Source organism: Accipiter gentilis, chromosome 14 (assembly GCF_929443795.1).
Source record: "Accipiter gentilis chromosome 14, bAccGen1.1, whole genome shotgun sequence".
Classification (NCBI taxonomy): domain Eukaryota; kingdom Metazoa; phylum Chordata; class Aves; order Accipitriformes; family Accipitridae; genus Astur; species Astur gentilis.
Window position 1 is genome coordinate 9,582,461 of NC_064893.1, and position 27,434 is coordinate 9,609,894.

Here is a 27,434-nt window from a genome sequence, read left to right on the forward strand (position 1 = left end):
TTGATGTCTTTCCAAAGGAAATAACGGTAGGGAATGCATTTTTATGTCTGGAACGTCCGAGCTATGCACAAGAAGGTCAAATGCTCTCCTTCCAGAGCAGGTGGCTGGAACCCGGACAACGTGAGTGCGTGCAAAACTTATGCAGGAGCTAAAATAAGCCTGACTTTCCCATATCACACTGTTGCATCTGCCATCGTTAAAAGTGATGCCATCATATGGGCCCACTCCTCCAGCGGACCTCCATTCTTCGTGGCCGTGAGTGTTTCCTAAGGCTTGCTGCTGTTTGCATAATATTGATGCTGCCCATCGTGGGGGCAGTCGTTTTGATAGAAGAGCCTCTTCGGAAAAGAAATGTTTCGAAAGAGGAAAGCACCCAAACCATTGTCGGGGTAGTGGACGTTCGGTAGCATGAAACCTTAACAGGGTGGCCACATGATGGCACCGCAGCCTTAAGAACTGAAGGGAAGTGTGTGCACGAGTCTACTGTCATTGTTAGGGGTCCAGCTCTTCGTCGCTAGGGCAGATCCTAAACACACTAAAAATTCTTTTGTCTGCTTACTTATTTTAGAAGCACTTAATCTTCTAGGATCAGAGTGAATTGTGTGAGATAGTGCTTTTCCCATCTGTAAAAATAAACAAACCCAAATGTAATGACAACCAAAATAGCAAATTTATTACTAGGTGATTAGTGACAGCACTTAAGATCGCTGGAGTTATTTTGGTGGTCCCGTGTTATTTGATGATGCTGATTCTTAGTCGACTTGTAAAATCCTGAATTTGTCCTGCCTGCTCTTTCAGCATTATAGCAACCTGTTACAAAGAGGAATTTCTCTTCCTTTTTCATTCTTCTGGGCTGTTCTAAAAAAAAGGGGGGGACGCAGGGAGAGGGTCAAAAAGTCTAACACATAAAAGTTAACCAACTTTAATGGATTGTATAATACAAAATATTGTTACAATCTATTGGCAGAGTCCTTAACTGAATGCACCGGCAGTGCTACCAAATACCATGTGTTCCATTGTCTCCTTGAACATGGATCACAGTTCACTCCAGTAGCTGAAATCTGGCTTGTTCTCATTCGCTCAAGTGTGGTCCCTTCTTGGTGAAGTGATAGAAACTCTTGATAAGCTGCTGATCCACAGGGCCACCAATCTCTTAAGTTCCACCTCTTCCCTTCAAAAGCTGCTTGTTCCTTGGAGATATCCATGCTGTAGAAAAGAACACTGCAAAGGAGCGGGGCTGGTTTTTGACATGCTTCTCAGAAAGCTTGTCAGTATGCTCATGCATGTTTGGTTGGTGTACTTTGTTCCTGCAGGGCTGGTCAAGATACATAACCTGCCTGGTGTCGAAGCCCTCCAGAGAAAGTAACTTCTTAAAGGCAAGGTGTCTTAGGGGCCAAATGAAAGCTCTTGTCAAGAGCAGAATGAAATAGAAAAATATTTTTATAAAGGTATTCAAGAAGGAAAAAAAAAAAGCCAACCTATCTAGAAGTTACTGCATGTAGCTTCCTAGCTCTTTAAAAAATAAATGCATATATTTGTCATTTTTTGCTGAAATTACCCAATTTTTGCTTATACTGATATAGTTAACTGTTTTAAAAGCATATACAAAGTCCAGAAAGTAACTGATACAGAGGGTCTTAAAAAAGAGTATGTAGCTGAAAATCTTGTAAATTAGAAGGTGTTGTATACTTCTGTTATACTTCCCATGTGGATGTAGTCCAAAAGTGGTGCTTAATATGACAAAACAGAATAACTTAAGGGGTTTGATAAGCAAAGATTTCCCTATTTCACTTCCTGCTTTCACAAGCACTTGGCAATGTAAAATCTCTTTGGGGCTGTTTGAAACATTTGCTTCTTTGAAAATATTATTTAGTAGGTTATCTACAGGAGTTGGAAGACAGAAATTGCCCTGCTGGATAAGAACAGCAATCAAAAGATTCACTTTTAATTTCTTGTGCCCAGAGTTGTCCAAACCCATGTATCTTAGGGGAAATATAAGAAATGCTAGAAAGGACTACTTGGCCTAAATCAGTTAATAGCGTGATTATGGTATGATCTTAAGCACTGGAGTATCCCCATATTTATTTCATCTTTTCTATGTGTTTCAAGTGCTTTTCAGGATCTGAGCTTTAAGGGGAAGCCCAGTCATATTTGAACATCAGTCTAATTATGGAAGCTTTTGCTTTCTGTAAAACTCCTAAATGGCAGAAAAAAACATTGTCATAGCCCCCAAATGATACCTGCTTCTAAAACAAAAAAAAGAGATGCTCTATGCCCTTGACTCTACAGAACAGTGAATATTTTTACTTATTCATATGTTTTGATAACTTAAATGTCTATAGCATATTCTTATCTCTAAAAACATCTGGGTCAACCCTGTTCAGAAATCATTTTCACACCTCTAATGCTGTTGTGGTTTTGCAGCCATTACGATTGCATTCATTTCATATTTTAAAGTTTTACGTAGGCTAGAAAAATAGCAAGCAAAATCACTGCACTAAAAAGCTAAAACCCTGTTGACTTGTTGTCCGCCTTTGATCTAACCTGGTTAAAGCTCCATGTGCAATACTTTATTTTTAAAATACTGTAAACACATTGATTTTCTGATCAACAATAGTCATTATATTAGCTTTTTAGTACAAATAGCATATGAAACAGCAGTTGATTAAAAGAGAGCCTTCTGAAATATCAAACTCTCAAGTCACTTACATACCAACACCTGGTAGTTAAAACTATTATGAGAAAGATCCAAGAGGTTGGTACTCAACCATACACAAAGGAAAATATAACTTGAAATTTCAGAGTCTCTTCTAAATGTATAAGATTTTCCCATGCCACTTGTAAAGATTCTGTGTCACAGACCTCAGTAGTTTAGCATTTTTTACAGAGATACACAACGAGGCTAGTAAAAGATGTGACTGAGACTGAGTTTAAATGAGTGAGATATCTTGTGTAAGGTACAGTCAAGAGATGTTTCCAAAGAACCAGTGTCAATTTCTAACCTCTAGTTCACTTCAAAAAACCTGCTTTTGAGCCTGCTAGCTTATGCCCTCAGCCTTTCTGTGATTTTGGGCCCTACAGTACAAAACGATACTTTAACATTCACAAAAAAAGAGAATGCCTTTTTTTCCCCCTACAGAATGCCACGTTAGCATATCAGGGTAGCTAATTTGATACATCCTTTTCATTTATGTACAAATACCCAAATGTATGAGCAAATACAGTCCTTGGTAAACATGTATTCTGTGATCTTTTGCAGCTGCCTTAGAGCCAATATCCACAACAGATTGTGCAGGCTTTCATCACAGACTTGATTTCACAAAAGTCAATTCCACTTTTTCACTAGACACAACTTACAGTGCAGCAGAAACTTCTTGTTCTCCAGTAGATTGTGTGTAGGTGGAGCTAGCCCTTTCAGCTGTGTCAACATAGAAAACGGGACAGTATTTAGAGAAGTGGAATGCAATCTGCTTTCGGAAAAAGCTACGAAGATACTTCCTAAATTTTTCTCCAGCGAAGGCATAGATCACAGGATTGATACAACAGTGGATCATTGATATTGTTTCTGTCACTTGGATTGCTTTCTCCAGTTGACTGCTGCCTTCACAAGTAGCGATGGAAAATGTACCTTGAAAATCACGCAAAAGAATGCAAATGTTGTATGGTGCCCAGAAAAAAAAATAGACAATCATAATGATAAAAATAAGTCTGACTGCTTTATGTTTCTTCTCATTCCTACATTGCAGTAATGTCTTTATAATTTGTGTGTAGCTGCACATCATAATTAACATTGGAATAAGAAGTCCCAGGATGTTCATTTTTAAGGTCAGGAATTGCTTCCATACATTTCTCTGCTCAGATGGATAATGAGTACTGCAAGTATAATGTGAATTTTCCTTTTGAGTTTTGTGAAATACTATCCCAGGAACAGAAGCAAAAATGGCAACAGCCCAAGTGACAGCGCTGGTGAGGATGCCGTAGGTAACTGTCCTAGCTTTTAAAGCAAACACTGCATGCACTATGGCCAGATACCTGTCCAGAGTCAACAGGATTATGAAAAAGACGCCGCTGTAGAAGCCAAGGAGGTAGACACCCGAGAGAATTCTACACAGCGCCTCCCCAAAAATCCAGTCATGAACAGCGTAATAAGCCCAAAAAGGGAGAGAAAATATAAACAGCAAATCAGATATTGCCAAATTGAGCAGGTAGATGTCAGTCATACTCTTCAATCTCTTGTATTTTACCAGGATGAGGACAACGAGCATGTTGCCTATGAGGCCAAATATCACCACCAAAGAATAAAGCGGTGGCAAAAGTTTTGCTGCAAAGTGCTTTTCCTCAGTTCCCATGCATGGAGCTGAATCGCTGTAGTCAAATTCTGTTGTCAGTGGCAAGTCGCCTAAGTCTGTGGTATGGTTCTCCATGGTGTGTTGGTCTGGAAAGGAAGAAAAGGATGTTAAACTAGTGGAAACCCCAAGCTTGGCGGTGAGTGGAATGAAACACACTGATGTCCTCCTCAACTGGAATGCTTTTTGCTGTTAAGCACGTAAGCATTACTACGTCAAGGTGTGGAAGAGAATGAAATTGCAGAGCTCCCAGGAAACCCATCTGTAATACCTATGAAGTCACACTGCTGCATGTTGGAAGTGTGCTGCTGCGTGTCATTTCCTAGGTGTGCGCTGTCTGGTGCATTTTTCCGCCTCAGTAGAGCCTGTCAGCTGCCTGACCCAGCCAGAAGCAGAGGAATGATGAATTTAATCCGTGGGTAGCTGGGGGCTGTTGTGCTCAGCAGTGGCTTTCCAAAGGGGCGGAGTGAGCCAGCATGGCAGCAACAGGAAAGCACAGCAGCTGGCATGCAGAGCATAGCTGTGCTCCTCCTTGGGACCTGGCCACCTTCTCGTCGTGCCAGCCCGTCTTCCAGCCCTCACCCAAGGAGGACCAGGCACTGGCAAGGTGTAAACCGGTGCCTGCAAAGGCCCTGTGACATGGGTGAAACAGAACGGACTGCCACTTGTTCAGGTTGTGACTTCCTGGGAGCCTAAGTGCCTGTGGGAATCAGGTCACTGGAGGTGTAGAAATGACCTGTGCGCAGTACTAAACATACCCACCTGGTGGACCTGCTGTCCTGGGTGTTGCAGAGCAGCAAGTCGGCAGCGTTGGTCCGGGTTAAAATGGCAAACGCTGTGTCCTTTACAGGGTCTGGGTCAGGCGTAGGTCATAGAAGCGTGCCGGTCTTAGGTCGGTCTGGAATGGAGACAGCGTGCAGTCCTGTGGAAAGAACAGGCAGGCAAACACCTTGGCAAACGGCATCAAAGATGACGGTTGCTATCAGCATAGCCTATAACAGCTGTTTCTGTTGTGGCACCTTCCTGTCAATTGGAAGACCTCCCCAGTGCTCGGGGATGACGGAAGTTTTGATTCCTTGTTCTAGTAGCTGTTTAGCAGCTGTGATTCAGGAGCTCCAAAGCTGAGATGGGCTAAAGTGTCTCGGAGGGGGTGCAGAGGCAAAAGGCAGATACAGCCATCCCTCTGCGTGTGCACTAACAGTTCTTCATGTGTAGTGGTTGTTTGATATCGTCCTCCATCCTTTGCTAGTCAGTGTTTCCAGTGAGGTGACACAGTACCTGAGGGAGTGCAGGGGTTGCCCAAACTCTCTGTCCCTCCAGTTTTGGTTTGGGGACTGTTGGAGGGAGTGGGCTTCCCTTGCAAGAAGGAGCCACGGCCTGGGAGGTAAGTGTGCAGCAGAGCTGTGAAAGCCCTCAGGCAAGTTCTGTTGTAGTGGGAGCAGGGAAAGGCTTGTGACTTTGATGTCAGCCCTTCCTGTCACCTCCCCCTGTTCCAAGTCCCTGGTAGGACTGCAAGCCAGATGCAGAAGCATAGCTTTGTGTAATTTGGTCTCTGGAAAGTTGAGGACAACTGTCTTCTCACGGACCCCCAGAGAAAATGGAAGAATTCCTGCGTCCCCCATGACAAGCTGGGAAGAGGATTTTGTGAAGATGGGTGTCAGAGGGACCAAATGTGCTTCCTGGTCACTTAGTGGGGAAGTGAAATCGATGCACTTGGTAGGCACTCAAACAGAGCTATTTGCTGTCTGGTGAAAGGGCTGCTCTTTCTTCCTGTGTCATTAAGGACTGTTTTTGTCAGGCACTTCATGGCAGATCGGTGGCTTTTTGTAGCAGGTTGATGGTTTTGAAATCTGCATTTTCCTGGCCATTTGATGCCTGTTCTCTTGACAAAGGCAACAGACTGCTTCTGACACAGAAGGCTTCAGGTAGTGCGTCTGCCCCAACTTGCTCTGGGCTCCCTGACCACTCATGTAGTGCACCAACGTTTGCTCCCTTCCTGCTTACAGCTCCACCATGCACTTTTTTCAATGGCAAGGTCTATGCTGTGTGATTGCAGACGTCTGTTGCAGAGACCACATTCTCAAAACCACCACTTCATTCTCTCTGCACTTTAGTCTGCTAGACTAAATGTAACTGAAGAAACTCAGCCTGTGGCTGGAGTGACACAGGGTCACGCTGCCCATCTGCTTCTTAATAGAAGCTCATAGTGGTCCATTCGGATTTATAGCCTGTGAAATCCCTGAAGTGTCTTAAGCTTGCGTCTCTCTGGACAAAACTGTTCAAGTGAAAAGACTATTTTCTGCCCTAAGCACAGGTTGCTCAAAATGCTAACGTCCTTATCTTAACTTGTCTCAAATTGGTTAAATTAACTAAACCTAAGCTGAGGTCTTGGGGAAGGGACTGCTTGGTAGGTTTTTAACTGCTTTCCTGTGACCTTAAAAATAAGGATCTGAGTGTCTCCTGAGATGCCAGCTCCTGATGCAGGTTCTTACGCTGCACAGTGAAATACGAATCTGCCCAAAAAGGAGGAAGCTTTATTGGAGCAAAATATGCACCTTGTAAACAACAAGAGGTGCTGCTTTTGCAAACCTTTTTCCCACCCCCTCCCCAGGTTCTTCCTGAGTCTGGCTGTCAACTCTGTTCCTAACAATATCAAGAATGAGAACATCCATGTTCAGACATTACTTTGGCATGTTGAGTATGGCATGAAGTTTTCTTCTGGAGAACGAGGAATAAGAGAAAATTGGCAAGTTTTAACAGTTTGGGTCTCAGCTTTGCCTAGATACAATTTCTTGGGGAGAAGATAAGTGCTGTCAAACTCCTCAAAGACCAGCTTTCAGGAAGCTCTGGCAATCTCTGTGAAACAGTTTTTTTCCACAGCTGTACTAACTATGTAGTTATTACAACACTGAGATAAAGATTTTGTTGGTAAAGGAAGTGGCTGTGGCTCAGGTGTATTGACGGTAAATAAGTTGGGTTAAAGTATCTAAGGGTTTATATTTCTTAAGTACTTTCAGCAACTCTTTTAGAAAAAAAAGCACCTTTATAAAACACTTTGGGTTTTTTACCGTTTTTGTTTTTACACCTTTATAAAACACATATGTCCAAAACATTAACTTCTTTATTTCAGAACATGACAAGACTTGGGCACTGTGCAATGTTTAATATTCCCTTCAGCTAGATCTGCTAGATCTATGTTGCATGACCTGACGGTACAAGTCCCTGATACTGCATATAGCTAAATATCCCCATTTCGCATGTGTCAGTCAGCCATGCTGTATACTGGGATTATGGGATGAGGGACTAGCTGCAACACAGTGCCAGACCCAGCACATCCTGTCCTGATCATTTTGCACCTGCGTGATGCTCATGCATAAACATGGGTGTGAAAAACACTTGGGTCGTAAACCCAGAGTGGGATTTTATGAGTATGTGATTGATAGAATTCATGCAAATATTATTGTAAAATGCTGCCTCAATATTATTGTGGTAATTCTTTTCATCACAGCCCCTTCTTCCTATTAACTGCTATTTCAGTGCCTTTGCTCCTTTTCCTCTGCTGCCTTGGAATGACAACTACCTCTTCCCTGCATCTTATTTTCTTCCTTTCAACCCTTTTTGCATGCTTAAATTGTGGTCTCCCTTCTGAGTTGTTCTTTCCGCTAACTGAGCCCCATTTCTCTAGGCTAGCCTTTGCTTCAGAAGCCTCTCTCTGCAAAAGTATTTACTACCCTGAATTGTGTATAGTATCCAGCACATGCTGACAATGGAAACTACAGATACTAATTTGGAAACCAGAAGAGGGAATTGTAAGTGTTTTTCTGCTTTATCCTATAATCTCACTGTTTTAGGAAACAGTGTTGGCCACTGGCTAGAATGCTTCACTGGGTTAATCGACCTGGGTTGTTTACATAATTAGGGATATCTGACTGGGCTTATGTTTCCTGATCTTTAGGAAAAAAACCCCAAAGATAATCCTGGAAGATCTCTGAAGAAAGGGTATTTCAAAAAGAGGTCTATATTATTTTGAATACAGTTCAGATAAATGCAGTTATTTCTAGAAATCTGCAATCTGCTATACAAATTCTGTTGCTCTGGTTGAGACTAGCAGTCATGCAGTTTTCAAGAGAAAAGCTCTCCATAGAAAAGCTGAGCAAACTCATGTCACTGTTTCATGCTGAGTTTCAGGTCATAGCTCTCTATTTTTAAAGAGGCAAAGATTTTATTAAAGTCAGTTTCAGTTCATTTGCACCGTGCTGTAAAATGGTAATAATTAAAAAGGTGTAGTAAATGGAGGCAAAGTGCTAAACTATGCTGTGTGTAAACAGGTTCCGTGAGACAGAGTGTTTAAAATACAGTATCAGATTTTCTGTGAGAATAAGTACTCTTCTCTCAAATAAGCTGTTCTGTGTTTGCAGTAACAGTTTTAAAATCCAGATTTCCATCATTATATATCATCTTTAGAGAAAAAATCAGAGGCATACTCCATTATATTTCTTACTCCAATCAATCTCTAGAGATTTATTCCTTTGCTTACCTGGATCCTCTGCTCAAGTCTTCTAGTGGTTCTGTCCTTTAAAAATAGTGTATTCCATTTAAGATATCCTATTCATTTCCCCAGGATGATTTTTAAAGATGAGTACACTGGCAAGATTCCACAAGTATTTTTCACCTCAGGCATTAGACTACCTAAGCAACTACTAAATGTTAAAAAAAAAAAAAAAAAAAAAAAAAGGCAGCAAAGATGACTTGACTTACCATGTATCTTACAGTGCAAGTGATGGCTTGGTTTATTACATCAAGAGTAACACTAAACCGATTTGTCAGTCACAAGAAGAAGGTCTAAACCACCTCTTCCTGCATGAAGAAGGATGTATCAGTTTGAAAACTTCTAGCAAACAAATCTGTTTTCATTTAAAAAAAATCAAGGAGCAGTTCTCTTTTTTCTAAAAATGGGTTATCAGATGTTACTTTTCTAACTCTGCAAGATGTGCAGAGATGTTGAAATTGTGGAGGATCCTCCTAAGGTCTGAACTCAAGGTTTCACAACCCACAGCTGTAGTTGTAGAAGAACATTTTTAGATAGTTGTTTTCTCTTTTTCATTTAGCTAACCTCTTTGAATCAAGAACAGTTTACGTGAGGTTCATCCCTTTACACTTTTCAATCATTAAATTTCTTTTATGGTTTTTGTCCCTGAACAAGAAGTGGATCTTCTAAATAAAGCTTACACTTTTATTCAGAATTACCTGCACTTTCTGTTGGCTTGCTCTGAGCTGCGGTCCTTATATTTTAGGAGATTTGATTGATTCTATTTTTCTTTAACCTGGTCTTTGTGGTTTTTATTTTAATCCTTCTCATAAGACAATGACTTAGTCTATATAGTGAGTCTGACTTTCTTTTAAAACAACACTATTACTTACTTTTTGGAAGTAAGCTTCAGAAGAGCCTGATAGAATCTGATTTCTTATCAACTTATTTCTTTGTGGCTGATTCCTATGACTTTAGAGTTCAACTGAAGCTGCACTGTGCGCAGCTTTTTAGATCCTTCTTAGACATCAAAGAAACCACACAGGAGGTAGGAAAGGTACAGAGGAAGCAAGAAAGAGATGGTGCCTTATCAGATCCCTAAGAACCTCTGAGAGAGAAGCCCTGAGAAGATATCTAATAAAGTACAACCCCCTGCCTCCCCTTGACATCTCTTTGGAGGCTTCTGGAGTATCTCATCCTATCGACCTAGTGAAGGCATTAAAGGGATGTCGTTACTGCACTCAGTCCTTGGTATCCTTAAAAGATTTTAAAAGGCCAAAAGCCCAAAGGAGATATCTTGCTTTGAATGCTGTCATTCCTTAATGGAAGTGAAGAGAATCACAACTTCTGAGTTACATCTCAGTCTGGGGGGAGACAGTAAAAAGCGAAAAGCTCAGCCTGTTTTCCTTGTCAACGCTTCTTAACATGAGGGATTAATCAAGGTCTTTATCCCATAGGATCAATAGATTTTTCTCTTCCTTTCTTAATCAGCTGTTCCAATGAGTTCTCAAAGGGCTGGGATCTCAGCGTCAAAATTAATGGCCACTGTAGGGTATTCTAAGGGTATGTTCACACTACCTTACTTGGACTATATTAGACCCCCTGTACAGTCAGTGGAAAGACATGCTATAAAAAATGTTTCCACTACATCTAAATCAAGCTCCTAATTGCTGCCAAACTTTGCTGACAAAAACCTGCACTTTTATAATGAATTCTTATAATTCTCAAACAAGGTATTGTATCAAATTAATTTTTTAATGTACAAGTCCTAAACAGTCTACATATTGAAATTAACAGACATTTTAAAGATTTCTGTCTGAAGCCTGCTTCATTGTTCACTGTTTGTTACATGTTACTGAACCTACTGGATTGTGAAAAACCTTTCACAATCTCACACTGTATGAACAGGGGAGGCAGTCTCAAACCTTTTGTTGGACTTGCCCATTTTTCATCAAGCTTTTGATTCTGAAATATGCTCTCACAAAACTGGTCTCAAACATTTGAACTAACAACAACAACAACAACTTAAAGCTAAGACGTGTGGTAGGCTGGTCTTAAGAAATAGTCCCTTGTTCCCACAGACTCATTGACTTTACTAATCTGCTTCATTTTGTTGCTTATAGCTTTTCGTTGTCATAGCTCAGTCTGATCAGCAAGCATAGCTGGGTTATTTCATTTACTGATCAGCATCATAAGATTGCAGAGAGTGTTGCATGCCAACAGAGGGCCTCTGCCACTCATGGTTATAGCTCCTGACAGAGGGAATGGTTTTGGTCTGCTTGCCAGCTGGGTCTCGCACCTGGGTGGCAGATTCCCCACAGGGAGTGTGAATACCTATGACACTTGGCAGCTCAAATACAGGGACACGCTCTGGTAGCAAGCACCTGGGCTGTGACTTTATTATCAGCACCTGCATGATATGTTCAATTAGCTCTACACCAGTGACTGATTGTGATTCATCTTCGTAGTAATCAGGCCATCACACTGAAGTATCCAGTATCTAAGTGATATGGCACTCCCACAAGGAGATGTCATCATCTGTGTGAAGTCTGCACCAGTACTGAAATGTCTACTAGAACACATACCAGATGCTGACGTACCAGTGTGACATACAAATGTCATCAGCAGAATTATGGGTACAGAAATTTGAAAATGCAACTAACAGTTTCCATTCAATTTATTACAAATTTGCACCACCTGAAGAAGAAAGACTTGGAAAAAAAAGGTCTAGGACAGAATGGCAGATACCTATCTCACAGTATGATAGTGCACAACACTTATCAAAGTCTATAACTACAGCAAAGCAGATCATCCTTGTCATCTGGAGAAGAGGTCTAATGAAGACATGTGAGCACAGACTGGATGCATTTCTTTTTCCATTGGTTCCCCCGATTATATCTCATTTTTTTACTTGTTATATTCATAAAATCCATGTCCAAATTAGGTTAGTATTAGCATATACTTTATTTCATCAGTAATACTTAAATGTCTTTGTTTTGAAGAGGCTGAATAAAGACATCCATCTAAAACTACTTTGTTGCTTAGGATTTTTTTTCTTATCAGCCTTTTCTTTCAGGCTCTGAGTTCTTGTGACTAACCTACCGGGTTTAACACTACTTCTTCACTGGCAGTAAGATGGCAGGGGGGGTCCCCCTATTCTTCTGTTTTCTGTTTGTTTCTGTCTGGTAAATCTTGCACGTACATAATTATCCATTGCAGCTCATATTAATTCCATTATCATGGTATTATTTTTGTTTTGGCTTTCCCCAAGCTACTCTTACTGAACTAACAGTGTTTCCTCATGCAGCAAGGAGGAAGAAAGTGTTGCTTCCTTCTACCATTTTTATCCAGGTTTCTGATGTATGCTGCCCTGTTTTATATATAAGGAGTTATCATAGTACAACCAATTTTATTTTGGGGCCATAGCTATGCATTTCACAGATTTTCTCAGAATCTCATTTTTACATAGGCCTTTATTTCTCACAGTCTCTTTTCAGGTACATTTATAGTACATAAATTCTAGGTCTAGAAGTGCTGTTCGGTGCTCTCTCAACTGTGAATCGGAAATGCTCCTCAGTGTAAATCCTGGACCTTTGATCAGGCAGGCTGGGAAAATCACACACCACATTTCTTCCCAGTGGACACTAGGTCATAGAAAGGATGGATAGACAGAGGCTATGCAATGATAAGGTATGTGCCAAGACCCAGGAACCAGAAAGTACTTTTGCGTGCCAAAGATCAGATGTAGTCTACAACCATCCATCCCTCATGATAGTGTCCCTGCAAGTTATGTGCAAATGGCTCCTTCACTTCCATCTACTCGGTTTCCATTCCATTCAAAAAGTCTGGTATCGGGGTGGGTTGTGTTGTTAGTGTCGTATGGTTAGCATCCTACTGTCACAACCTTGTAGACAGTTCTGCAAAGCTGATCGTCACTTGAAGGTTTGTGCAGTTTTGCACATTGGCCTATGTATCTGATAATGCTGCCCTCCTCCAGTTCAGTGTTGTGGCCCCACCTTCCCAGGATCAGTCATTTCAGACTTCAAACACTCAAACCAAGATTGCGCTCACTGTCACAGGAATTACAGAAATGCTTGGCAGTTATGCAAACTTATATAGCATTTCTTTTCCCTACCATTCCATTTTCTGAATGAAGTACAGCTCCTAATAGGCAAGTTTCACCAGAATATGGGTACAAAGCAATGCCTTCAGCCCTTATTTCTAGACAAACATCCTTCTTTGTTTTCACTTGATTGCTATTGATATTCTAAGTGTGCCAGAATTTACTGGTTTGGTTTTGTTTCCTCTGCTAGCTTAATTTTTTTTATTACTATACTAAGGTGTAATGCTTCTAAGGCCACAGTAATCACAGTAGCCACTAGGAGAAGGCCAGTGGGCATCAGTGGTTGAAAACAGCAGCAAAATTAAACTTCAGGATGAGTAGTATCTTCCTGTTGTGCCATTTAACCTGGTCAGCATTATGTCATTCTCCTGGCACTTCATTTCTTTGTTTTTTGTTAACTGGAACAAGTTATCATGTAAATTTGCCGGTATGTTCTTTGTATTTATCCCTTTTGTAATTTTCACTGGAAGGAGTGATACTTATTTTGGAACTTCATAACTGAAAGTCTCTCTTACTCGCCAAAATCTTTTAATATTCTTCTTAAAGTATTTATCTCTGATCTTCCCATTACTCTGCCTATTACTTATTAGCCTCTGTTAAAGCTAATAAAGTCATTCATTTTTTACCACTACTTTTTCCTATTTATCCATTTTCATCTACTCTTCCTTTATACTCCATTTACCTTTATCTTATCTAAAGTATGTACACATAAGGCCACAGTTGGGTTAACAAACAAGAAAGTCTTAGGACAGGAACTTCCCTATGCACTGGTTACCAGAAGTTTCACTATTTCTGTTTGTCCATTATATACTTACCACTGACAAACGAATGGCAGTGGTTCTAAATCTGGTAGTTGGTTGTGAGTACTGCTCAGCACTCACCAATACCATATATGCAGTTTAGCTACATTTCCTTTGCCCTTAGGAAGTCTGCCTGACAGTCAGCAGAGTTATCTTTTGCTGTGTGGGGCATTCCTCCCCACATGCTTCTGAACACGTGGCAGTAACAGGAAGGTTGGACTCCATCCTGTCCTGTGCACAAACTAAACTGGTTGGTTGGTTTCGGGACTGTGCATAGATATTTGCCCAGGGCACATGGGCATTCTTTTCATAAGCATGCTGAAAGCCTGGTCAACACATTGTCTCTTCAGAAGTTCAGTGCTAAAAATTTTGAACTTGTAACAATTTTCACTTAGCTGTTCAACATTTGTTGTAAAGCAAAAATTTACTGGTAGCGTTCACAGAGGTCTTGTCTTGAATCCTTTTGGTGTTCTGGTGCTACTTGTACACTCTCTCAAATGCCTGCTTTCGTTTCCTCAATATCTCACCAGAGCAGCTCAGATGCCTCCCAGGCACTGCAGTGGTTCTTCCTTGTGTTTCTTTTCTGCTGTAATTATAATCCTGGTGTGCCTTGCCATTTTCTAAACATACGTCTAGTTCATTGCACAATTTCTGTATACCTGCCTGCTTCTCTAGCTCTTATATACATACTGTATCTTCATCTCAGTGCTCTTCCCTGCAGACGTTGAGTTACGGAATGTTTTTCTCCCGTATGTAAAATTTCCCCTGCTTCTCTGCCAAGGTGACTTGCATTCTTTTTCATAGGGACTGGGGATCTTGTTAAACCTTTTCCATGGGTAGCTCCATCCCACTGTGACCAGACTGCCTGAAGTCCTGCTAGCCTAATTTGGAGCTACACCATGCTGCAGCCACATCTAAGATTCAAAATCTGCCACAAAACTAGAGCCTTGCTTGTCTCGGTGCAAAGCTGCCATGAAGGACCAAGGATTATCCCACCTGGGCACATAACATAACAATAAGCTAATCTTTAGGTTTAGTTTGTTTGTGTTCCTGCCAGCACAAAGTAGAAAATGAAAATCAGAAAACAAAGGCAGTGGGTATAGAATTTAGCTTATCCCATGGCAGACAGGTGAAAAGAGCATGCAGGGGAGAGGAGGAGGTGTGGATTGTAGGCTGAAAAAATGAATTGGGACAGTGGAACAGGGAGGATGACATCGTGAAGCAGAATCATATTTCCATATTGAACTTTGAATGCTTAAAGTTCCCTACACATAAAACTTGGGAGATCAGGCACACCACTTGGCTGGGGTCACTCTGTACAGTGCAAGGAGACCTGAAATTAGCTGCAGAAAGTCTATGGAGAATCCTGTTTTTATCCAAATATTAATAGAGTGCCATCTTTTATTGCCCTCCTTTATTTCTCCTCTTCCCCTACTTGTAACATACACAACCCTGTTTCTCCAAATTTCACCCATGTAAAATCTGTGGCCACAGACTTTTCCCAAAGGTATTATAATGCACTCTTCTCAAGCTTATGGGTGGATAAAAGCTGTGCCAGCTACAGTAGCTTCTGGACTGGGCAGACAGTTCTCTGCTTGGTCAGTTTGGTTTCTTTCGCTGGAGTGTGGTACTGCAAGTGTTTAAGTCCATGGTTGCATCTTTTTGCCATGTCCATTCTGAGAGCAGAGCTGATGCCCTTTTAGTTACAGAGAACATGGGCTACAGGGTATACATTGTTTTTTGGACACAGATTTTATTAATTTCACTGCATTGAAAACATGAAAACAGGAAGAAATGCAATTCCAACAAAACAAGAATTTAAAATAAAACACAGTGGTAGAAATATTGCAGTTGCAGCAGGTTTTGTATCACACTGAACTAATTTATACTTTAATACTAAAAAGGTGCTTTCACTTCAGTGCAGTAAAAAAGTACAAAAGAAAGGAAAAATACTATTTCCAAGCAAGAAGGTTTACTGTGAGGGTAGTTTTTGGTCTTTTCTTTAGTCTATCTATGGCTATTAACCTCACAAGGTAATGGCCAGATTATAATAGCTGATAGGATAAAAGCTAACAACTAATGGAAGCAGTGCCTTGATGTTTCAAGGCTAGAGGGGGAAGAGTATTTGCACCACTTAGATTAAGGCATCTGATACCTAAATTAAGAGGCTGGCATTTCCAGGTTCCTTCTACAGTTGGACAGGTAATCTTCCCCAAAGGCCATTTAAATCATATATCTGCTTCTGACTCAGGCATATCTTATTCTCTACTGACCACTGAAGGACCTTGAAGACATTTGCTGTTAATTTAGGCATCTGAATCATGTGCCTAATGTTAAGTAGTGCAGAATCCCCTCTTGTGTCCTTACGTTGCCTGGAGGTTAGTTGAACCTGCCCCTCCAGACTTCCATGAGCAAGGCCTTACATGCATGAGCGGTGCCCTTTGAAGTAAATCAGAAAAAAAGTTCACTTGCATAAGGAGGGCTCACCTGCACTTCCTTACGGTTTGAAGCAAGAAGTTCTCCACTATGCTCCTCCCTCCTCCTCTTTGCTAACATCATGTCCCTAGAATACCACTTCCTTTTACAGGGAAACTCCTAATAATGGCATAAGTATACGGCCATAAGACACCAGTAGACTAATGGTCTCAAGTCTTTAATTAGCATGCACTTCTAATTGAGGCACCAGTTGGCTCTGGGCACTCTTCTCCTGGAAAGGCAGAGCAGGTATGTCTCCTCTGCAATCGGCTGCTTTTGCAGTTCCAAGGCTACTGTCTGCCTAGGAGTGTACCCCAAACATCAGACTGTGTACGTGAAGAGCATGTAGAAGCATGTCATGCAGGAGCCTAGCCTGACACACTTACTGCATCTGCCATGTAAAGTCTTCCTCTACACATATGATTTACCTGTCCAGAGCTAGCGAGGCCTCCACTTAGTACTGCGGTCATGGTCTCCAAAATGCTTCAGAGGGTCCTGATATTTTTTCATGCAGAATCTTGCATAGCAAATACCAAGGTAATTTTCATTCTGGCCTTGCAGATGTTTGCTGATGTGTTTTATTGGTTAAGTGCTGTTTTCCTTGGAGGGATATGATTTGCCAGAAACAAGCTCATGTTTTTTGAGGGTGCCTTGTTGTCTTGCTGTGCAGTCAGTAGACTTGTTGTGCACAGTTACTTGCAAAATTGCACCCACAAAAATCAAAATATTGCTGATTAAAAGCCCACTTTGGAAAATGTTAGCAACAGAACAGAAAATTCAGAAACTGAATTTATGACAGGCATAAAATTAAAGAACTAAAATCAAAATACTATAACTTAGTCTATAGTCAAAAGGATAATGTTTAAAAATGACTACACTATTAGCTAACAGATAAATCCTTGGGTTAAATGGCCCCAGTAAGATAAAGATCAGTCAACTTTCCCATCAGATGAGAGATTTTATCTTGATATATCTCATATTCATTCTCAAATTTCTTTTTATGGAAACATCTTTTATTCATGTAGGGAAAAGAAAGAGTAGGGGGGGAATGAAGAAAACTAAAAGCCTCCCCCTATCAAATGCCTGACCATGTTGCAGAAAGAATACAGTCACTTCCAAAAGGTGCTCCATTAATATTGAATACTAAACAAGTACATCAATCCTCAAAGCTTCCTCCCAGTGTTTATCTTACAATGTTCACCTAACAGTAAAAGGGTCTTGTGAGATAACATATTACTCCTTGGTCTCTTCAATATTGTATTCCCCCCCGTGTAAATCTCACGAGCATTTCTTCATTCGATAGAATTTGGGTAAAGAAACAGAATCATGCTATTCTGGGCCCCATTCAAATCTTGATGTGATCCAGCTATGATGTTAATGTTTCCTAGAAAACTGACTGGTTCTGTTAAAGAATCAAAAATGCTGTAACCCCAGGGAACAGTTAACCACAAGAACTGAAGGTCATACAGCTTTCAGTAGTGGTTGACATAAAGATCTTAAATAACATCAGGCAGTCCTTAAGGGAAAGCGAGTGGTGCAACATTTACTAATGTTTTGATGTATTTTTACAGTCCAGTAGAGATGTCATGCTCTGCAGTGGATGGTGTGCATGTGGAACTAACTCTTTCTAATTTTTCACGATAAAGAGTTGGACATTTTTTGCAGAGGTGGGCTGCAACATGCGTTCGGAAAAAGGCATAAAGATATTTCCTAAATTTTTCTCCAACAAATGCATAGATCACAGGATTGATACAACAGTGGATCATTGATATTGTTTCTGTCACTTGGATTGCTTTCTCCAGTTCACCTTTGATTTCACAATTTGGGACAAAAAGCGAACTTTGAAATGTATACAAAAAAGAAGAAATATGGAATGGTGTCCAGAAGATGAAGTAGAAAATCATGATCACAAAAATAAGTCTGACTGCCTTCTGTTTTTTCTCATTCCTACATCTCAATAATGTTTTTAGAATTTGTGAGTAACTGAAAATCATAATGAGCATTGGAACAATAAGTCCCAGGATGTTCATCTTTAAAGTATAGCAGTACTTCCAATTTATTGTGGCATCGCTTGGATAGTGAGCACTGCAAGTATAACGTGAATTTTCCTTTTGAGTTTTGTGAAATATTATCCCAGGAGCAGAAGCAAAAATAGCAACAGCCCAAGTAACAGCGCTGGTGAGGATGCCGTAGGTAACTGTCCTAGCTTTTAAAGCAAACACTGCATGCACTATGGCCAGATACCTGTCCAGAGTCAACAGGATTATGAAAAAGATGCCGCTGTAGAAGCCAAGGAGGTAGACACCCGAGAGAATTCTACACAGCGCCTCCCCAAAAATCCAGTCATGAACAGCGTAATAAGCCCAAAAAGGGAGAGAAAATACAAACAGCAAATCAGATATTGCCAAATTGAGCAGGTAGATGTCAGTCATACTCTTCAATCTCTTGTATTTTACCAGGATGAGGACAACGAGCATGTTGCCTATGAGGCCAAATATCACCACCAAAGAATAAAGCGGTGGCAAAAGTTTTGCTGCAAAGTGCTTTTCCTCAGTTCCCATGCATGGAGCTGAATCGCTGTAGTCAAATTCTGTTGTCAGTGGCAAGTCGCCTAAGTCTGTGGTATGGTTCTCCATGGTGTGTTGGTCTGGAAAGGAAGAAAAGGATGTTAAACTAGTGGAAACCCCAAGCTTGGCGGTGAGTGGAATGAAACACACTGATGTCCTCCTCAACTGGAATGCTTTTTGCTGTTAAGCACGTAAGCATTACTACGTCAAGGTGTGGAAGAGAATGAAATTGCAGAGCTCCCAGGAAACCCATCTGTAATACCTATGAAGTCACACTGCTGCATGTTGGAAGTGTGCTGCTGCGTGTCATTTCCTAGGTGTGCGCTGTCTGGTGCATTTTTCCGCCTCAGTAGAGACTGTCAGCTGCCTGACCCAGCCAGAAGCAGAGGAATGATGAATTTAATCCGTGGGTAGCTGGGGGCTGTTGTGCTCAGCAGTGGCTTTCCAAAGGGGCGGAGTGAGCCAGCATGGCAGCAACAGGAAAGCACAGCAGCTGGCATGCAGAGCATAGCTGTGCTCCTCCTTGGGACCTGGCCACCTTCTCGTCGTGCCAGCCCGTCTTCCAGCCCTCACCCAAGGAGGACCAGGCACTGGCAAGGTGTAAACCGGTGCCTGCAAAGGCCCTGTGACATGGGTGAAACAGAACGGACTGCCACTTGTTCAGGTTGTGACTTCCTGGGAGCCTAAGTGCCTGTGGGAATCAGGTCACTGGAGGTGTAGAAATGACCTGTGCGCAGTACTAAACATACCCACCTGGTGGACCTGCTGTCCTGGGTGTTGCAGAGCAGCAAGTCGGCAGCGTTGGTCCGGGTTAAAATGGCAAACGCTGTGTCCTTTACAGGGTCTGGGTCAGGCGTAGGTCATAGAAGCGTGCCGGTCTTAGGTCGGTCTGGAATGGAGACAGCGTGCAGTCCTGTGGAAAGAACAGGCAGGCAAACACCTTGGCAAACGGCATCAAAGATGACGGTTGCTATCAGCATAGCCTATAACAGCTGTTTCTGTTGTGGCACCTTCCTGTCAATTGGAAGACCTCCCCAGTGCTCGGGGATGACGGAAGTTTTGATTCCTTGTTCTAGTAGCTGTTTAGCAGCTGTGATTCAGGAGCTCCAAAGCTGAGATGGGCTAAAGTGTCTCGGAGGGGGTGCAGAGGCAAAAGGCAGATACAGCCATCCCTCTGCGTGTGCACTAACAGTTCTTCATGTGTAGTGGTTGTTTGATATCGTCCTCCATCCTTTGCTAGTCAGTGTTTCCAGTGAGGTGACACAGTACCTGAGGGAGTGCAGGGGTTGCCCAAACTCTCTGTCCCTCCAGTTTTGGTTTGGGGACTGTTGGAGGGAGTGGGCTTCCCTTGCAAGAAGGAGCCACGGCCTGGGAGGTAAGTGTGCAGCAGAGCTGTGAAAGCCCTCAGGCAAGTTCTGTTGTAGTGGGAGCAGGGAAAGGCTTGTGACTTTGATGTCAGCCCTTCCTGTCACCTCCCCCTGTTCCAAGTCCCTGGTAGGACTGCAAGCCAGATGCAGAAGCATAGCTTTGTGTAATTTGGTCTCTGGAAAGTTGAGGACAACTGTCTTCTCACGGACCCCCAGAGAAAATGGAAGAATTCCTGCGTCCCCCATGACAAGCTGGGAAGAGGATTTTGTGAAGATGGGTGTCAGAGGGACCAAATGTGCTTCCTGGTCACTTAGTGGGGAAGTGAAATCGATGCACTTGGTAGGCACTCAAACAGAGCTATTTGCTGTCTGGTGAAAGGGCTGCTCTTTCTTCCTGTGTCATTAAGGACTGTTTTTGTCAGGCACTTCATGGCAGATCGGTGGCTGTTTGTAGCAGGTTGATGGTTTTGAAATCTGCATTTTCCTGGCCATTTGATGCCTGTTCTCTTGACAAAGGCAACAGACTGCTTCTGACACAGAAGGCTTCAGGTAGTGCGTCTGCCCCAACTTGCTCTGGGCTCCCTGACCACTCATGTAGTGCACCAACGTTTGCTCCCTTCCTGCTTACAGCTCCACCATGCACTTTTTTCAATGGCAAGGTCTATGCTGTGTGATTGCAGACGTCTGTTGCAGAGACCACATTCTCAAAACCACCACTTCATTCTCTCTGCACTTTAGTCTGCTAGACTAAATGTAACTGAAGAAACTCAGCCTGTGGCTGGAGTGACACAGGGTCACGCTGCCCGTCTGCTTCTTAGTAGAAACTAAATTTTATTACATGGTGGGTCATTCTGAGTTGTAGTATGTGAAATTTCTGAAGTGTCTTAAGCTCGTGTCAGCCTACTCAGATGTTTGAGGAAAGGATTATTTCCTGATACTTAACTACAGACCATAGAGCATCCAGAAGACCTAGTTTTAATCTGGGTCTTTACCTCAGTGGATATATATATAATAGAAATAATCTTCTTGAACAAATCTTATTGATTACACATTGTTAGAACAATTTGTGTGTGTTTATGCATAAGTATACATATATATATGCCCTCATATACATATATATATAATCGTAGAACCGTAGAATCATAGAATCAATCAGGCTGGAAAAGACCCTTAATATCATCAAGTTCATCTGTCAACTGGACACTGCCAAGTCCATCACTAAAACATGTCCCCAGGCAGCACATCTACACATCTTTTAAATACCTCCAGGGATGGTGACTCAATCCCTTCCCTGGGCAGCCTGTTCCAATGCTTGACAATCCTTTCAGTGAAGAAATTTTCCTAATATCCAATCTAAACCTCCCCTGGTACACTTAGTCTTGAATCTTTGTATTTGTATACAAAGTAATAATTTTTTTAATGTAGTTTGGAACTTATTTTGGGACTTAAAAACAGATGATAATTGTGGGAGTAACAGAACTAAAGGTAACTGATTCCCTACAGATTTGTCTACTTTGCTGCACAAGTCTTGTCTGCTGTGATGGGTTGACCCCAGCCAGCAGGTAAGCCCCCATCTAGTCACTCACTCAGTCCCCCCACAGTGAGATAGGGGAGAGAATCAGAAGGGCAAAAGTAAGAAAAACTTGTGGGTTGAGATAAAGACACTTGAATAAGCGAAGGAGACAGAAAAAACACACAAGAGATGATACAAGGACAAATGCTTGCCACCTCCCACCACGCAGACCCAGTCTCTGAGTAACGCGTACTTTGGAAAAACTTCCCCCCGGCCAATTATATTGTTGAGCATGACGTTATGTGGCACAGAATATCCTTTTGGTCAGTTTTGGTCACCTGTCCCAGCTGTGGTCACAAATCTAAAAGACAGCACCATAAAGGCTGCTGTTAAGAAAATTAAATCCATCCCAGCCAGACCCAGTACACCTTCCCACTACCAAAATTGAGCTCCTGCCCTATACAATTCACACTGATGCTGCCTAGAAAGACAGAATGTACTGTGGTTATTTTGTTTACTGTCTATGACCTGATGGGAAATCTTTAAGTATTTGCATGGAAGTCAGATTCTCTTCATAACAAGCACAAAATATTACAAATATTTTCTGAAATGCTTTCTAAAAAATTCCTTATCCTTTGTGCAGAAGCAAAGTTAATCACAAAGAACTCTAGAAAACTGATCTGGCTAACAAATTCCATTGGAAACTACTGTTTGCATTTGATTTATTTTTTTTTTTCATTTATTGTTAACCATTTTTCCAATTTTCATGCAGAAATGAACATCTGCAGAAGCTGTAACCCTTGACAAGAAGTCTGGGTTTGGCTCGAAAATTATCTAGGCATGAACCTTCAGAAATGGATGTGGTAGCAAAGAAATCTCCAGGTTTATCTCTGCTCTTGTGCTGTAAGTATAGATGAGCTTTTCTGAGAGATTCTGATTTCAGAACTTGTGATTATTTGGCTTATTTCTCTCTTATTTTCCTTCCCAAAATTACAAATGAATATTCAGGAAGTCTTAATGATTTTAATTTGCAGGGCTTTCTCGTTTACTTTATGGACTGCATGCGGCCATCATGCCCACTCTCCTGCCCACACACCCATGGCTTCTGCATGCACAGGATGGTTTTGGTTGCTGTCATGGTTTAACCTCAGTCAGCAACTAAGCTCCATGCAGCCACTCACTCACCTCCCTCACAGTGGGATGAGGAAGAGAATCAGAAAGGTAAAAGTGAGAAAACTCATGGGCTGAGATAAGAGGTAAAGCAAAAGCTGCACATGCAAGAAAAGCAAAACAAGGAATTCATTCACCACTTCCCATTGGCAGGCAGGTGTTCAGCCATCTCCAGGAAAGCAGGGCTCCATCACACATAATGGTGACTTGGGAAGACAAACACCAGTGCTCCAAACATCCCCCCTTCCTCCTTCTTCCCCCAGCTTTATATGCTAAGCATGATGTCATATGGTCTGGGATACTCCTGTGGTCAGCTGGGATCAGCTGTCCCAGCTGTGTCCCCTCCCAGCTCCTTGTGCCCCCCCAGCCTGCTCGCTGGTGAGGGGGTGAGAAGCAGAAAAGGCCTTGACGCTGTGTAAGCACTACTCAGCAGTTAACTAACGCATCCCTGTGTTATCAACACTGTTTTCAGCACAAATCCAAAACATAGCCCAATACTATCTACTATGAAGAAAATTAACTCTATCCCAGCCAAAACCAGCACAGTTGCTAACAGAAATTCTAGATGATTTCTGCAAACAGCGGGCAACTGAGTCAAACCTAAGGTAGAAATATAAGAGGAGAACTTTCTCTTTGGTGCCCGCCTTCCCTTCTAATTTATCTGGTGTGCTTATCATGCAAAACCATCTAAATATAAGAGCAGTCCATTAAGAGGCTACTCTTGTTTCCCCTCAGAGGACTGGTTATGTTCTGAGTCTCCAAGAAGTTGGGTACAGTGAAGTATGACCAAGACCCAGGCCAAATACCTGCACCCTGGACAAGAGGTCTTGCAGAGAAGATGGGGCTATGGGTTGGAATGGAGAAAATTTTATTTTCTTAATAATTGTAATGTTGTGAGCCAAAATAAATGTCATTTCATTTCTTTTAAGTTTTAACAAAGCTGCACTTACGGCAACGTCAGAGATTGTTGTAATGAGGATGTAGCTCTGAATCATGTCTTTTCAGATTTTTGTATTTCAGTTGCTTTGAGAGAAGCCTTGCTAGCTCTTGAGTATTAGCTGTTATCTGTAGTGTGTCACCTTTATCTATAGAAGTGTCTAGGTGTTGGTAGGACTATCAGACCTTTACATGTTAGAGTCACTCAAGCAAATTCCTGAGCTGCTACACTGACTTACTCAGGGATGGCAGTTATCACAGCTCAGTGAGTCTGCTGTGCTGTAAAGGGGATTTGGACAAAGTTTCCTCATGGAAATTGGAACATTTGATAACTACAAGTTAGAAGAGCATCTGTGCATTAATGGAGCCACTTACCTCAAAACTGAATGACCCCCCAAAGTTCCCTTTCCCTTTTTTTGGTCTAAGACAAGGTTTCTCTTTTGAAGTGTAATGATGGGTAATACAGTGCTACTCCCCCTGCCCTCACTCTCCTCCTTTCACAAATGGCAACGTTTGTCATACAGAAAAAGAAATAGCTTAATGACTTGTAGTCAGCTTAAAAGTATGTCAGCAGCCTCTAGGGCACTTTATGAGGAGAGAGAAGTATAATGTAGCACAGAATATAACTGAAACTTCAATGAAGAAAAATAATACACCATATCCTGCTAGCAGGTGTTGCGAGAGAGGTGCCTGATGTTTCCTGCTAACAGGTCTATCTCTTTAACTTCGCCTTTGACTTTCCAGAAGGAGTCTGTGGACAGGCAAAACTATGGAGAAAACTGTGTGCAGACATGAAAGACATCTTGAGGAGGAAGTATAAAAGTACATACTTTTCTTGAGTTACCAAGATAGCTGAAGGAAAAGATGGAAGTATAAACTAAATGCTGTGTGTAAGACTCTGAGCTGATAGTTTCCCTCAAACACATCTTTTCATGTGGTAATGACCACAGGATTTCTTTCCAGGTTATGACTGGGGAAAGACAGTCTCTTCCAAAACTAAACCTCGCTTTGGAAACCTCTTCCTCTTTTATGACAGCTGAGCATTAGAAACATCTCTTCAGAATTGCTTGCCTCCTAACTGATGGTTTTTCTTCATACCTGCAGAACTTTCAAGGAAAAATATGTTCTAGGCTGGAAAAAACAGTTATAATTCTCTGTGAACCCTCAGGATCCAATTGTTTCCATTCCCCACCAAAACCAGAAAGACAGTCTTGTAAAAATTCTGAGCTTTTCTGCAGTTAAATAGAGTCAGTCTATGTGGTCACAAGACAAAAGAAGTAGGAGGTGTTCTTACCTAAACAAATGTACAGTAAAAGAGTAGCATAAGCACTGAAAGTAAGGACTCTGAGAAAGAGAAACTTAGGGCAGCTATTAAATGTCTTCGTCCAAATCATGACTATATGTATGAGAGGGCTCTGCTCTTGTGTAGGCTAAATCCTGTGCTAGCATCTCTGTTCAGGTTGGGTTTTTTTTTTTCCAGTGTCTCTGCTTAAACTGCTTCAGATAAAACATTAAGTATAAAATAGAAGGATAATAGTCTGAAGTGGAGATTGCCAACATACGTCACAGGGTTATGCCCATACTATAAGGATCTCCAACAGAGAAGTTCAAGCTCACTGCTCTGGCACTGTCTACTGTTCCTGGCAAATGACAGTGCAATTCTCCCATGAAAGCAAATGTTGCTATAGCTGCATATTTGATATACAAACAAACAAAAAAATTAGATTCTTAGGCTATTGTAGCTTTTTTGCTAATACCCAAGTGGCAAGTCTCATTTATCCAAGCAGAGGAGCTCACCTCTCCTTGGGTGTGGGAATAGAACAATCCCAGTGTAGTACTGATGAATTTTATTCATGTAAAACCTCATTAACAAAAATTGCAAGACAGATCATGACTGGCCATAAAACTGATATCTCTAGTTGAGATATGGAGTACAGGCTTTCTAGTGTGGTGGCTCAAAGACATCACATTTAAAAGAGGAACCAATCCCAAAGAACATATCCTTTCATAACATGATAATGAAACACCACCTTTAACAGATTAAATGCTTGAATAATACAAAGAAAACATATGATAGGATAGTGATGAAGAACATCTGCATCTGATAGAGCAAGATGCAGCTTAGATTTGGAGAGGTTAGATTAAGGGTGAAGGATTTCATGTCTGATCAGTTTATATCATTAGCAGAATACATTTTCAAGCTACTGACCTCCTGGAACAGCTTTAAAACCAAGATCCAATAAGTTTCTAGTACAAAAAAGATTATAATTTTCTACATCATTTGTCCAGTTCAATTCTCTACTCTCACATCTAGCCTTATCCTGAGTTGTAAGCTAGTTACAAGACCCAATTGTTCTTAAAGATAGTGTCTCTGCTTGAATGGTAGCTCTACTACCACTGTCATTAGGCACATATACTTCCCCACTGAGTGAATCTATATCTATATATACACGTTTACATCTAAAAAAAAAGGAAAAAATTAGCTACTCACTGATTTATCAAGCTTGTTTTGTCTGACGGTGTCTTCTTCTTTGTGAACAAGCACATAGTTAAACCCTATATCTGAGAATAGGAAACAGCACTTCCTGTGTGATCTGTTGCAAAACATTATTACAGGAATTAAGGGTATGGTTCTTCTTTTCTGAAAACACTTGGTTTTCAGGCTGAGTTCAGAACTGAGGGATGACGATGTTATGGGCGTCCACTTGTTGTGCTCCAGCTGCAACTGGAGCAGTCCGTATCTGAACTACTGAATCTCTACAGGGTTAAGGCTGGATGGTTAAATTCCATGAAATCCTGTTCTTGGGACAATAAGTATTTCTAGCTGCTCTAGACATTTCTGCAGCTCAACAGAAAGTGGTATGAAATACCTAGCACACAGAATGTGTGCTTTTAAAATTAAATTCAGGTCTCCAAAATGATTGTTGAAATAACCCCACCAAGGTATTCTTCATGTTCATTGTCACTGACTGACTTCTACATAATTTCTATATGGTTCTCCCTTTCATCATCACTAGTGAAAAAGAATCTGTAAGCAAAATAAGGGTATCTTTATACTATGCAAAGCAGTGTCATGTTAGACAGCATCACATTTGCCTTAGGTGAGCATTATGAAGAGACACAAGTCAAGGTCCAGAGGTTTCAGAGCTAACTAGGTCAGGCAGAGCACTGCGGTGCTGGAGCTGCCTTCCTTCCAGTAGCGTGACAAGCTCATGCAGTCTACGCCACTCTGCACTGTGTGGTGTAGACCCCATCCTTGAACATCTATTCTAATTTTTGCAAAACCATTTGTGATGATCTTACGCTTCTAAAAGGCTGTTGTATGAGGCAGGCTGGAACCTGCAGCTCATTCCCTTTTTTGATGTGGTGACATTGCAGGACTGAAAGCCATAGAAGAGAATGTGGTTAAAATGTATTTTTGCTTCAAAGGCAGGAAGTATAGTTGAGTGTACAGGCTGGTGTCATGCATTTATTTTTTTAAAACATTCACTTCACCAATGCCATTGGCACTGCAGCTGCAACAGCCTCCAGCATTTGAAGTGATAATTGATGCCTGTGTAAGTGATCATTACAAACCAGGACTGATAAGTAATATGGCCACTTATCTGC

General features: G+C 41.5%; 2 protein-coding genes across 14 annotated transcripts; both read right to left on the reverse strand.

The window, feature by feature from the left end:
- Positions 1-906: 906 nt before the first annotated feature.
- On the reverse strand, positions 907-26,405 carry LOC126045883 (C-C chemokine receptor type 5-like). 10 transcript variants are annotated; one of them, XM_049817517.1, is made up of 3 exons: positions 26,317-26,405; positions 5,109-5,268; positions 907-4,435 (listed from the first exon to the last, which is right to left on the reverse strand). In XM_049817517.1, exon 3 carries the CDS (start codon positions 4,422-4,424, stop codon positions 3,354-3,356), a length of 1,071 nt encoding a protein of 356 aa, XP_049673474.1. In that variant the 5' UTR covers positions 4,425-4,435; positions 5,109-5,268; positions 26,317-26,405; the 3' UTR covers positions 907-3,353. The 10 variants fall into 10 exon arrangements, with proteins under 10 accessions (XP_049673474.1, XP_049673475.1, XP_049673476.1 ...); XM_049817518.1 differs by lacking the exon at positions 26,317-26,405 and adding an exon at positions 9,105-9,212; XM_049817519.1 differs by lacking the exon at positions 26,317-26,405 and adding an exon at positions 8,884-9,074.
- On the reverse strand, positions 17,790-26,367 carry LOC126045885 (C-C chemokine receptor type 2-like). Of its 4 annotated transcripts, none has more exons than XM_049817528.1 (2): positions 26,317-26,367; positions 17,790-18,919 (listed from the first exon to the last, which is right to left on the reverse strand). In XM_049817528.1, the coding sequence occupies exon 2, from the start codon at positions 18,906-18,908 to the stop codon at positions 17,838-17,840; it is 1,071 nt and encodes a 356-aa protein (XP_049673485.1). In that variant the 5' UTR covers positions 18,909-18,919; positions 26,317-26,367; the 3' UTR covers positions 17,790-17,837. The 4 variants fall into 4 exon arrangements, with proteins under 4 accessions (XP_049673485.1, XP_049673483.1, XP_049673484.1 ...); XM_049817526.1 differs by lacking the exon at positions 26,317-26,367 and adding an exon at positions 19,593-19,694; XM_049817527.1 differs by lacking the exon at positions 26,317-26,367 and adding an exon at positions 19,589-19,678.
- Positions 26,406-27,434: the final 1,029 nt, after the last annotated feature.

Bases quoted from the DNA above. Each gene is read 5' to 3' on its own strand.
- LOC126045885 (XM_049817525.1), bottom strand. From the start codon at position 19,123: ATGCAGCAGTGTGACTTCATAG. The intron at 18,920-19,101 runs GTATTACAGATG...CTTCCTTTCCAG, and splicing joins GCAGCAGTGTGACTTCATAG to ACCAACACACCATGGAGAAC.
- LOC126045883 (XM_049817515.1), bottom strand. From the start codon at position 19,123: ATGCAGCAGTGTGACTTCATAG. The intron at 4,436-19,101 runs GTATTACAGATG...CTTCCTTTCCAG, and splicing joins GCAGCAGTGTGACTTCATAG to ACCAACACACCATGGAGAAC.